The 12,927-nt window shown below is 47.4% G+C and overlaps 1 protein-coding gene across 6 annotated transcripts; it reads right to left on the bottom strand.

Annotated features, from left to right (window-relative positions):
- Positions 1-5,025: 5,025 nt before the first annotated feature.
- CCR4 (C-C motif chemokine receptor 4) lies at positions 5,026-12,302 on the bottom strand. 6 transcript variants are annotated; one of them, XM_065665542.1, is made up of 5 exons: positions 11,250-11,320; positions 9,063-9,149; positions 8,233-8,463; positions 7,474-7,538; positions 5,026-6,662 (listed from the first exon to the last, which is right to left on the bottom strand). In XM_065665542.1, the coding sequence occupies exon 5, from the start codon at positions 6,643-6,645 to the stop codon at positions 5,572-5,574; it is 1,074 nt and encodes a 357-aa protein (XP_065521614.1). In that variant the 5' UTR covers positions 6,646-6,662; positions 7,474-7,538; positions 8,233-8,463; positions 9,063-9,149; positions 11,250-11,320; the 3' UTR covers positions 5,026-5,571. The 6 variants fall into 6 exon arrangements, with proteins under 6 accessions (XP_065521614.1, XP_065521609.1, XP_065521613.1 ...); XM_065665537.1 differs by lacking the exons at positions 7,474-7,538; positions 11,250-11,320 and adding an exon at positions 11,487-12,302; XM_065665541.1 differs by lacking the exons at positions 7,474-7,538; positions 11,250-11,320 and adding an exon at positions 12,091-12,106.
- Positions 12,303-12,927: the final 625 nt, after the last annotated feature.

The following is a 12,927-nucleotide window of genomic DNA, read 5'->3' as shown; positions in this document are numbered from 1 at the left end:
TCCATGCTTCCCTTTTCTTTCCTTATGTAAGCTTTGCAGCCCCTGCTCTGAAGTGCTGCAGGGGTTTTTAACCCATAACACCTCGTGCTATGGGTTTCACTCTTCTGGAAAGTGCTTTGATGGCAAGGGCAGACATGCGCTCTGCGGCTTCTCAACGCTGTTTGTCTGCAAGGCCCTGTAGGCAATGCCGCTCCTTGCAGCCAACCAGCCTTAGTTCCTTTCTATTCCTGTACTGTGAATGAGCTGCAAGGGCAGAAGCAACAGGAGAAAGCATCCTTTCTCTTCCTTATGTGCTTTTTACAGCTTTCCCACCTATTTTGGTAGCATCAGAGGCAAGTCACCGGGTCTCACTTGTGGTCAAGTTTCAGTTTACTGATTCTGACTAAGTACAGAGATCTCTTGTGGTCTTTCTCCACTTTGATGAAGATACCTTTGTGTTACTATTAGCTGGTATTGCTCTTTCTATTTGTGTGTGATGGTGACAGGCCCAACGTCGGGGAGGGACCTTTTCTTGGATCCAGCTGCCCAAACCACGACACTTCAATGGAGATACTTTAAGAAGGGCAATTCCCTATGCACAACAGACAAGCTTTCCGTGCAGAAACCTCTACCAGTTGTTCCAATCGCATCCCAGGTACAAAAGTCTCTTCCTGAACTTGGCTGCTTGGAAAATGCTGATCAAATACCCCTGGTCTCTTTGGAGCAGAAGAGTGGGTCTGGTAATGTCAACCTTGACACAGTCTGTTGTCTTACAGGTTGCTAGCAGCACCGAAAGTACCTTTTCTGAGGTTTTCTTATCTGTGGAAACAGATCAGGGTTGCAGATCAGGCTCTCGATTACTTGCTGTGCTCGTTACAAGCAAAAGCAAGGAAACAAACATGTCTTTGGAATCTTCCACAATTCTTAGTGCCTCTGTAGCTTTCATTTTGCAGCGCCTGATATCACAAGCGGCTTGCAGCAGCGTGCTGTTACTGAGCTAAATACACTGCATGCGATAAGAACCTGCCTCCATCAGTGCTGGGTTACAGTAAGATGACTGCAGATACCATCAGCACTGCATCACCTTTGAAAGGGCTTATCAGTTATGCAAGTTTAGAAATCTCACCACAGTTCTATTTATTTCCAGCCTCCTACTTAAAAGCTTCTTTCGTATCCAGAGTAGCAAAGTCCTGTTGAGTTCTCTGTGGGATTTGCCTTCAGTAGTGTTTTAATGATCATTTGGAATGGCGTTACTAAATGGCCCTTGATTTCTGTAAATCAAGTCTAATGGACATATTCGCGTAAGATGAGAGTTGATGAAGTTGGGCTCAGGCTGTGTTAAAAGAGAGAGATTGGATAAAAGTGGGAACAATGAAAAGCTCCTGGAGGAAAATGTGTGCAGAGATCCCTGCTGGAAGCATCCTGGTGTTGGAGGAGCACCGCAGTGCCTGTTGGATTGTACTCTCTTTCAGACGAGGTGTGCAAAGCTGGTGCTGGGGCAGAGGCAAGCAGCGTTAGGATAGGAAGGAGAACAGCAATTCCTGTCTGGCTCATAGACTCGGAGGAGCAGACTGGGAGGAGGCTGGTGACCACAATGCTGCTTTCGCACAGTCATAGAAAGCTTTGGGTTGGAAAGGAACTCAAGTTCCAACCCCCTGCCATGGACAGGGACACCTCACATTAGACCGTGTCACCCCAGGCTCTGCCCAACCTGGCCTTGAGCACTGCCAGGGATGGGGCAGCCACAGCTTCTCTGGGCACCCTGTGCCAGCGCCTCAGCACCCTCACAGGGCAGAACTTCTGCCTTAGATCTAACCTGAACTTGCCCTGTTTCAGTTTGAACCCATCACCCCTTGTCCTGTCGCTGCAGTCCCTGATGAAGAGTCCCTCTCCAGCATCCTTGTAGCCCCCTTCAGACACTGGAAGCTGCTCTGAGGTCTCCACGCAGCTTCTCTTCTCCAGGCTGAGCAGCCCCAGTGTTCTCAGCCTGTCTCTGTACGGGAGGTGCTCCAGCCCCTGAGCATCCTCGTGGCCTCCTCTGGACTTGCTCCAACAGCTCCATGTCCTTATGCTGAGGACACCAGAGCTGCACACAATACAGTCAAAAGGAAGGAGGCCGACTTCCAGAGTAAAAGGCAAGCGTGTAATTCAGCTTCATGCTTAGGGAGTGTCTGTGGTGGCCTAAGTGCTGCATGAAAACAACCAACCAACTTTCATGTTTTCATCATGATTTGTACTTCATATAATTGAGCTGATTCTTCCCTTCATCTGTTTTTCTATGGCAGTTTAGCCGACAGCAGGGAGGGCACAGGCTGGCCTTCCGAGGAACCCTGATGTAAAAGTGTGGGTTTAAGAATGAGTCAGCTTTGCTTCACTAGAATGCCCGTCAGGGGATAGATATTTTAGTCTTTCATGGTCCAGGAGGTCTGTACTTTATCATTCATCGCTTGGAAACTCTTGTTCAGCTAAAATGGCACCTTTGTCTGACTGGCATTTTGAAAGTCCCTGCTGTATTCCTGTCTGTACTAACGCCATCATCTCATCCTTTCCCACCGGCAGATGCCAAAGCCCTCTCTGAAAAGAGGAATGGCATTATCCACTGTAGCTCAGTGCATGGAGGAGAAGGGTTTGTTCCAAGTGACAGAGGAGGAAGCCACCCAGGTTTGACGAGCTCCAGGACCCGGATTCCTGAGCCCATCACTTTAAAGGTGAGCCCCCTCTTGCACCCGATTCAGCGAACCTGCTCAGAGCACAGCTTCCAGCTTGGTTGCTCCTCCAGCGCACACAGTGAGGAGCGGTGGATATTACTGGGTGGACTGGGAGAGGTTATTTGGTCAGAGCAGCAAGGACAATGCTCCCCTAGGGAGAGCTCTGGCTGCAACAGGTACCCTCTGACCAACGGCCCATGCCCACAGGCTGTGGGGCACAACACCGAGCTATGTGAAGCGCCTGAGTTTTGTGTGGAGAAGAGAATCAGAGCATCACAGAGGTTTTACACCAGCTCTATGCATGGCAATGGGTGCGGCACGTTCATTCCACACATGAGCAGATTCAGTGCTCTCCCCACCACAGGGTGTGTGCCCAGAGCTGGACCAGCCTGCAAGCTGCTGGTTGTCTTGATGCCGTTCCTCAACACTTGATGACCTCTCTTACCTCATGGTCTTCAAGAACCTATCTATGGCTTGCTTTTTGCCTGCTTCCCCCGGACTGGAAAGCAAGGTTCCTCTAAAGGAGTGATTTATTCTTACTGACTAGAACTGTGGTGCACTGTCGGGCTTCCAAGTTCATCTATGCACTTGACCAGTGAATAGCTCAGCAGTTCGCAGTGCGGCATCACATCTGCGAGGACAAGGAGCCGTGCTGGCTTTGGGAGTGACGTGTTGTTGGGTTCACTGACATCGATGAGACATTCAAGCACTTGTAATTTCTCTTCTCTTTCAAAATAGGTAAAGAATGGCTTAACCCACTCCTTGCAGCATTTTTCCACAACCGATTTACTCAGTGGTTGTAAGGTTTTGAGTAGTAAGAATTCATAGAATCACAGAATCATCGAACAGTTTGGGTTGGAAAGGACCTCAAGATCATCCAGTTCCAACCCCCCTGCCATGGGCAGGGACACCTCACACTAAACCATCCCACCCAAGGTTCTGTCCAGCCTGGCCTTGAACACCGCCAGGGATGGAGCACTCACAACCTCCCTGGGCAACCCATTCCAGTGCCTCACCACCCTAACAGGAAAGAATTTCCTCCTTAGATCCAATCTAAACTTCCCCTGTTTAAGTTTTAACCCGTTACCCCTTGTCCTGTCACTACAGTCCCTGATGAAGAGTCCCTCCCCAGCATCCCTATAGGCCCCCTTCAGGTACTGGAAGGCTGCTCTGAGGTCTCCACGCAGCCTTCTCTTCTCCAGGCTGAACAGCCCCAACTTCCTCAGCCTGTCTTCACACAGTGGTTTTCTTGGGAAGGAAGACACTTTCTTGCCACAAGTAATGTCTTCCACAGCTATTCTCGTTACCTGCATTAATGCAGATCCTTACTTGTCAGCCTCAGCAAACAGCTGATGGTAATTCAGCCCCAAAATTTGATCGATGGATGTGTGTGTGCATGAGTACTTAAATGTGCTGCTTTTTACTCTCAGCCTTGTATCACAAGAGAGGTCACACGGAGATGAGCTCCCACTTAACATTTCTTGTTTTAGGGCCATGAGGCCAACACCACTATGATATTTTTCCATGTCTTCTCCAAGCCTTTCCTGCTGTGTTTGAATGTCTTCTCTGCTCTTTGCCTGAGTGCTGAGCACTTTGTTACTGGCAGCCTAAGTCTTATCATAGACTCATAGAATAGTTAGGGTTGGAAAGGACCTCAAGATCATCCAGTTCCAACCCCCCTGCCATGGGCAGGGACACCTCACACTAGAATTCCTGTTGAATGGTTGTGATCCAGCACAGAGACACACCAGAAATAGCTGCCAATATGTATTTTTTCAACTCTTACTTTACCTGCCACCACGGTACTGATTTTTAACTCTTTTTAAGCTATTTTTGTGCCAAAATCTCAGCATTGCAGTGTGAGCTTGCTTCCTGATCAGGTCTTTGATTAATACCGTGTAGATCTGCGAGTGGCTACTGAAGCATCGCGCTCTTTGTGTTTTGCTGTTATCAAGCACTAGGATTTTTGGTGTGGTTTCTGACAGACCGTTTCTATACAGTCTCTGGTTTTACCCTCTTGATGGCCAGATACACGTTCAGTGCATGAAAACTGAGTGTTGGGGTTAAGTACTTCTGAAACAAAGAACATTCACTTTTAAAGACAGACTTTTAACCAAGATGCTTTGAATTTATTCACGTGTGCTGGAAAATAAGGTTTTTTTTTAAAACACTTCTATCCAAAGCACTTTAAAAATGTTAATTAAAGTACAGAATCCTGAATTACAGCGGTAAAGTAATTCAAGATGCCTGTATACACACTTACACGCAGGTACACGTGGCAACTCGGATACCTAAGAGAAACTGTCTGTAACACAATGGAATGCATTTGCTTTGCGTCTTTGTGCACATAAAGAATATATTTGAAGTTCTTAATGACAGAGGATGTATCCCGCTCCGCTCAGATGAAACATTTGACAGTCACAGGTACTGTTATAAGAGCTTGCTAGGAGTCAGAGTGAACAAGTCCTACACAGATCAGCTGTGGAATAAACCACAACAGTACTAACAGTCCTCCTGGAAGAAATGAATGTGTTTTCCAAGACTCTCCTTTCCCTCTCCATGCAAGGGGCCAACCTCCATCCTGATGCTGGTGAAAAGCAGATGCACAGCACAGTGCTTTGCAGAGAGCTGGGGCTGCCGATACAGCTTGAGCAGTGATTGGGGATTGCAGCAGACAAAACTCGCGTGTCCATCTCCCGCACTTCACGTGTAGGACACCTTCTGTCATAACCTTCAGCAAACCTAGAGGCAGAAATCAAAGCTGAAGGGAGTCATTGTCCAGCACTAGCTTACTGTTAAATGCATGTGCATTTGCTTGGCTTTTCGGAGCTCCTGCCCTTGTCAGTTGGCTTGCTGGTGAGTCCCATGGCCGGTGTGAAACGCGCTACAGAGCATCTTGATCGCCTGTAGACTGTGTATGGAAAGAACTGGTAGACTCGGAGTGGTAAGTGATGTGAGCTCGACACCACTTGCACATCTCTCCAGGTAACCACTTCTTAAAGAGCATCTTCACGTACTTCTTAAACTTCTCCCCCATGAAGAAGTAGATGACTGGATTGAGGCAACAGTGAGAAAGGCCGAGGATTTCTGTTACCTGGAAAGCATAGTCCAGATTCCTGCTCACTTGACAGCCTCTAAGGACTCCCATGTTTTCCAGCAGTTGTAAAAAGATAACAATGTTGTAAGGGGTCCAAAAGAAGAAAAACACAATCATGACAGCAAAGATCATCCTCACGGCCTTATTCTTTTTCTCGTTTCTACAGTGAACTAATGTTTTAATGATCATCGAGTAGCAAAATGTCATAACTGTAAGAGGGATTAGGAGCCCTAAGATGTTGATTTCCAAAGTGGAAAAAAGCTTCCATGTTGTGAAGTTGCCCGGATATCTTGCCGTGCAGGTAGTATAATTCTTTTCAAGAAAAGAGTCTGCGAATACAAGTTCTGGAGCTGAGGCTGAAAGAGCTACAAGCCATACGACAAAGCTAGTAACCAAGCCATGGAAGGCAGTCCTTGCTTTCAAGGACAGCACTGCACGAACAATAGCCAGGTATCTGTCTATGCTCATGAGCATAATAAAAAATATCCCACTGTAAAACCCAACCAGGTAGATCCAGGAGATAATTTTACACCAGAGTGTTCCGAAAACCCATTGGTCTGCCATGAAATAAGACCAGAAGGGCAAGGATAAAACAAAGAGCAAATCTGAGATGGCGAGGTTCAGCAGGTACACATCAGTCATGCTCTTCAACCTCTTGTATTTGAAGAGGACCACAATGACCAGAATGTTTCCCGTGAGCCCGACCAGGAATACCAGAGTATACAGGACAGGTACGAAGGAGGCTGCGAACCTCCTGACAGTCTCCTTACTGCAGGGTCTGGGAGCATCGTCATAATTATCGTAATACTCGTATGAGGTCGGGGTGTCAACTTCAAAGGACTCAGTACTTGAAAAAATCATGGTTTTTCCCCCAGTTCCTGAGAAGGAAAGAACATAAAAATGTCAGTAACTTTCGGTGCATGAAGATTGCGTGGTTACCTCACAGGTCTGAATCATTGGCAGAGGTTAACTTACAACACACTTCTCACTAAAGGCTCTCTAACGCAGGTTAAGCATCCTGCACGTGCACCGTTGCAAAACGTACTGCACAGAACCATGGAATCAACCAGGTTGGAAAAGCCCTTTAAGCCCACCCAGTCCAACCGTTCCCCAGCACTGCCAAGGCCACCACTGCCCCATGGCACTGAGGCCTCGTCTCCACGCTGTGTGAACACTTGCAGGGCCGGTGCCTGCAGCCCTGCCCTGGGCAGCCTGTTCCAATGCCTGAGCACCCTCTGGGGCAGGAATTGTTCCTCAGCTCCATCTAAACCTGCCCTGGTGCAGCTTGAGGCCGGTTCCTCTTGTCCTGTCCCTTGTTCCTTGGGAGCAGAGACCGACCCCCCCTCACTACAACCTCCTGTCAGGCAGCTGTAGGGAGCGATCAGGTCCCCCTGAGCCTTCTCTTCTCCAGACTGAACCCCCCAGGTCCCTCAGCCGTTCCCCATCACACCTGCCATGCATGTGTTCAGTCCTTGCAGCACTGTGCAACCTGGATGTCAAGCACGCAGAGCTTAGTGAAGAGGAAAGCAAACAGGAGTGAAAGGTATGGACCACAGATATCAAATCTGAGAGGGATAAATCCTGTGTGGAATAAAGCAAAGCCGCTATTCACAGCAGTTCAGGGTTTCACCCCCCTATCTCATCAGGCAAACATTACCGTAAGAAGACAGTAATGAAAATGGATCTGACCTTTCTGAAGAATTCACACTCACTGAAAGCTGACCTCAGTTTTCAGTAGGTGCTGTCTTCAGTGGCTACACAAATAACAGGAATTGGTCATTTTTGTATGCATGTTCTTTTCTAATAGGCAGAGACAGGGGGTTAAGTCATGTTACTTTGAGGTAACCTGGACACAATGCAGATATACAGCTGGTGTATCACTGATGTGTGTTATTCACATCACGGCAAGTGTCACTGTTTTAGCCTCACATATCAGAGTTTTTCTAAGCCCGAGTTCTGTCCTTCACCTTTGTCTTTATGTTTAGGAATAGCAGAATAGCATCATTGATTTATTCGACTTTGCACTGTGCGTTGCTGCTGCACAACAACAAACACTGACTTCCATTAACCCGGCCCCTCCTGTGTGTCATCGCAGGCACAGCACCTCTCCAGCCTACAGCTGTGTCCCATTACACACAACGAGGAACTTAATCTGAATCACAAGTGACAGTGACAAAACCAATGCCAACGGTGTAAGGATGAGAGCGCTACAAGAACTGCACCTAGCCGTACCTGAATGCAATATAGCTTCAGTGTAATATACTGCAATACTTCGAACTGAAAACATATCTAACAGAATGCACATACACCTCCGATGATGCAGGAGTTAAAACGGCTTTAAAAGTTACCTGGGCAGCAAAAAAAGCTTAAGGAAGCAGCACTGCAGTTACACATGATGAGCATACAGGATACACAGCTGGCGAAGGAACTGCACTTTATGAGCTTTACCTTTTCTCCTCCTTTCTTCTGGGATGATGGGAAGAAGCTTCTTTGCTCTAAAGGTGGAGAATCGCTTGCTGCTGCCCAGGTAGCTCTGTCGAGGCGCTGCCTACACAGCAATAGCCAGCAGCTGCAGAAGCACTGGGTAGCTGCCTCTTAACGGAAGCTTCGTACTTCCTTACAGATGGTATCACAAGTGCTTTCTTCCCTCAGTGCTCATCAGAGATGGTCCCTTTAACTCTGAAATCGAACGAAACGCACCTTATGGGTAAGGAAATGCAAAGTTTCCACTGAGTCTGATCACTGAGTTAAAGCAGCTTCACCTTAACCGATCATCAGTAAAACAGATGTCACTGAGCAGCTCTCAGTCAACAGAAAACTTGTTCTTTCTTATGGGGTGTAAAATGCATCTTAAGCATAGAAAAACTAATCAGGGGGTCATCTGTGGTGAGCAGAGAGGAGGAAGGCACTCGAGGTGTGTGTGAGGTGTGTTTCCAGCCCCTCTCTCCCACATCATTCAGTCTGCAGGCTGCACTCTGTAATGGAATGTATATGGAGTCAGTCGGTCATACAATAGCTGTATAGAGTCAGTGAGGGGAAGGTTCCTTCTTTTCCTTGTTGTTTGAGCTTCCTGCCTCCTACTTATCTTGCTAAGAAACAAAACGAAGGCGTGTTAATTCATGCTGCTTACTTGCTTGGTATCTCCTGTGGCAGGTTTTACATGCAGCACATTATCTGCTACCACCGACCTGGTGCCAACAGTAACAGCAGTAAAATAGCAGATAAGAAGTAGGGTGTGCGCACGTGCATGGGTGTGTGGTGTAAGGGCAGAAGCTTACCATGGCTCTTGTCACAGCAGGAAGCTCAGCAGCTTCTATGCATTTCTCCTGACAGTGCTGAGGGCTCTATTGGTCTTTTGGGGGGTCCTGGGAAGGCAGAAGAGAACACAGAGGCCATTGGTAGTCAAATGGTTTGAGTGCCACCAGCAGAACATCAGTGCCAGCACCTGGCAAGTGCTGCTCTTCTCCACGTCCCAGAAGAGACCAGTTAAGCAGAAGCAAAAGCTGTTTCTCAACGGGGGAGGCTGCTTGCTTGGCAGCAGGAGAAACTGAAGAGACACGATGAGAAGAGGAAACAAGAAAGCTACAGGAGGTGGTTGGGAGGGTAGGAAGAATCGTAGATCTCTGTCCAGGACACAGCATACGTCTGCTAGTTTGATCTCCAGTGGTATTCTGTTGTATCTTTGGTTCAGTTTGCTGCTATCCTGTATGCTGCTAGCATTGTTATCCTGGCCAATGACTTACACTTGGCTGAAGCATTTCCTCCTGAGAAGTTTGATGCGCAGACAAGCAGGAGATGTGGGATCTACTGCTTCCATGTTTCACTGGGATAAAAGGATTGCAGGGAGATGGCTTCTCAGTCACCTTTCACAAGCTGCACCTCCGGAGGTTTTCAACTCTGTCAGTGGGAGATGTTCCTCCAGTGCACCTTGTTGCCCTGCAAACGTGTGCATCTTCACTGCAGTTTACTAGCAGTCCTTTGAAGATGCAGACAGCAGATGAGCAGGCAACGCTGCGGTACCAGTTTCATCAGCTCTGCTCATGGGAACAAGAAGCTGTTCCTCTTGCTGCCCTGCTGTCCATGTAAGGGCCCCACTAATCTCTTCCTTCACGTGTTGTTGCACTAGGGGCAAAATTCAGCTCTTCACCCATGTTAGCAGTGACATAAAATTTTTCTTTAAGCACCTGCTTTTCAGGGAAAACCGCACCTCTTGCTCTATAGGCATTGCTCTCTCTTAGTTTTGGCTGTCATGGTTTTGCCCCAATAAACCACCGTGTATCTGCATGCTTATCTTTGCCCCACTCATCATTTTCCACTCCATCAAACTAAGCATCTCCTTTGTATTTCATCAGTGGTGATTTTTCTTGATTTCCAGATGAAGTTCGTATGAATAGGAGTAGTGAATAGCACTGGATCCACATACGATCTTCTACCCTGGAAGAGCCCCTTCTTTGTTAAGGGGTGATCTCCTATCATCAGCAACCCTTTGAGATCAGTCAACCTGTCCTTAGCATACATGCCACACTTCAGATGTGCTTCTAATCTTTCAATCACACTGTTAGCAGGGACCAGGTCTGCAGCCTTAAGGATTTCACTTTAGTATGATTCATATGGCACTGGCCTGAAAGAAGAACCTATCACCTATCTGGTTTATTGCCTTTTGCCCAGTCCTTCCTCGGAGGACTTTCAAGTAGGAAATGCTTCTGAAGCAGCTTTTTGTATGTGCTCGCTGCCTTGGGTGGAAAGCTTGGCTTCCACCAGAGGAGTGGGCAGCAAAGGATCCTTGTTGGGTTGGGTGGAGAAGAATGGTGGGACCGCAGTGCCATGCAAAGCAGCATTTGTGCCGCAGAAGCTGCCATCCCAATGCATTTCATGCTGCAGCAGATCTGTCTTTGTAAGGAGACTGACCAAGAACGTGTGTGTAGAAAGAGGAAAAGAGACCCACAAAAAAAGAATGGTTGTGGCTACAGACAATGAAAACTTCAGGTGTTTGAACACCAGCAAATGAAGCTTAAAAGCCCTGTATCTGCCAGCTCATGAAAATGAAGAGGATACCGATGAACCTGGAAACACCTTCTGATGGCCTCCCAAAGAAAGGAGTCTCTGGGAGAGCCTGTGAGGAAAACTGGAGAGAAGATACAAAAAGAAATGTCTGAGCAAATGAAATGCTGCAGAAAATGGCTGGAAGGTGGCGTGAGTGAAGGTCCTGCAATAGCTTGGAGAGAAAGAAGAGTGAAAAGCACTAAGGATAACTGTAGACCACAATAGGGGAGCTCTGAGGTCCCCTTCTAACGTGGCAGCATGGTTTTATCATGTCCTCCTTGAAGAACAACCTGGCAGAGACTTAACAAAAGGAGGAGACCGCGAGGTTGAGAGGAAAGGGTGAAGAGCTCTCACTGAAATGCAGAGGATGCTGCTGTAAAGCTAACGGATGGCAGGAGAAGGGGAGAAGAAAGCAGCCTTACCTCTTTACTAGATGATGTCAGGTATGTGCCACTGACCAAATAACGACAGTGCAGAGAGGTCAACCAAAACTGATTCGCATAACTGGGAGGAGATTAACCTTTTATATGGGATGGGAGGCGGAGCTGGGGGGGCCACATCAAAACCAAAAGAGGGGAACTTAATAAAGGCAAAAAGCAGAACAAGCCAAAGAGTTAAAACCTTGCTTGTGACCGAAAGATGCGTTCAGCCACTCCCACCTTTACAGAAGGTCTTATCATTGACTTGCCAGTTTACAGGATGCCCAAGAGTTTTCTGCGAGGAAGGGTTAGAGAGAGATGTTTATCTAAGCCACGAGCTAGGCTGTGAGATATCCACCACTGATAAGCCAGCGCACCATCCATTGCCTCTGGTATCAGTGTTGGCATGGATCCCGAAGTGTTCATTAGAGAAGTCCTCATCCAGAAGATCCCGTCTCAGGAGAGATGCAGATGATGGTAACTGAAGGGAGCAGCTTTTGCAAAAATGAGTGTTTTCACTGGTTGCGTGGATCACGCCTGGCCAAACAATTCCATCCTCTCCATCAGGCAGCCAACCCTTTCTGGCGTGGTCAGGCCTTGTGCAATTCTTCTTCTGCAAGTCAAGTGAATTGAAACGGCAGTTTGCGCATCTGTAGCTCCCATCCTTGCTCATTAGGAAGGTGTTTGTGCCACCTATTCCTTGTGCCGTTCCTTTCCTTGTCATTTAGATGTATTCCACTTTCCTTGTGCATGACTACAACTGCAGGCATCCGACAGAACAGAAGCTGGTTTTAGAGACAACCACCGTCTACACTTTGTCCCAGGTGATTCACTCATCATTTACCTCAATCTTTTTGAACCTCCAAATTCCCTTTGGCCAAGACAGCCTTTGCAAAAGATTAAAGGCCAAAACATCTTTTCCTTGCTAAGTTCAGTTCCCTACATCTGTTTTCCTCTTGGTGGTCCAGTCCTGTGCATCCCGCTGCTTGCATCCACTGGCCGTTCCGTGAATGGCACCAGCCATCGTTTCCTCAGCCTGATTTGCTTTCTTTCACGCGCTTGCAAAGCTGCTGTATTTAGAACTCCTCATGAAGAACCGAAACTTCAAACCTCAAACACGACTGGAACGGTCATTTTGAAGGCTGAGTTTTACCTGAAGTAAAAATCATTGGTGCAAGAACCATGAGCTGGGTTCTTCTTAAATGTGCAATGACACCGTGAGGAGCTTGCTTTGTCTTTTCAAGTCACCTATGGAATGCTCCCAAGCTGTTTCTACAGGAGGAGGACAAATATGGGCTGTTTCCACTCTGAGATAATAGAATTTGTCTTCTTTAAACTTCCTGGACATCCCCTGAGGGTCACGGATGTCCCCATTAAAGGCTGGTCTCTCCAAAGGAAGGAAAAAGACAAGGCAGCATTGAATGAATAGCAGAGGTCTCCTCAAGCCACTTTGATGCTCACTGAGATGTTTAGGTACAGAGGAGCGGTGGCATTCTGGTGTAAAAGCTTTGATTCCTGGTTGATCTGTGGTAGTGCCCCCAGCTCTCAAGCTTGTAGTGGTTGGTAGTGTTAAAAAGCTTATTGAAAGACTGGCCTTATCCTAGACACAAGTGTTATCACAGCCTTTCCTGCCCCATTCCTCACATGGCAGCTGTAACATAAAGGAAGCTAGTTAGAGAAA

This window comes from Lathamus discolor, chromosome 2 (genome assembly GCF_037157495.1).
Source record: "Lathamus discolor isolate bLatDis1 chromosome 2, bLatDis1.hap1, whole genome shotgun sequence".
In the NCBI taxonomy this organism is placed as follows: Eukaryota; Metazoa; Chordata; class Aves; order Psittaciformes; family Psittacidae; genus Lathamus; species Lathamus discolor.
This window is presented reverse-complemented; position numbering and strand designations above follow the sequence as displayed.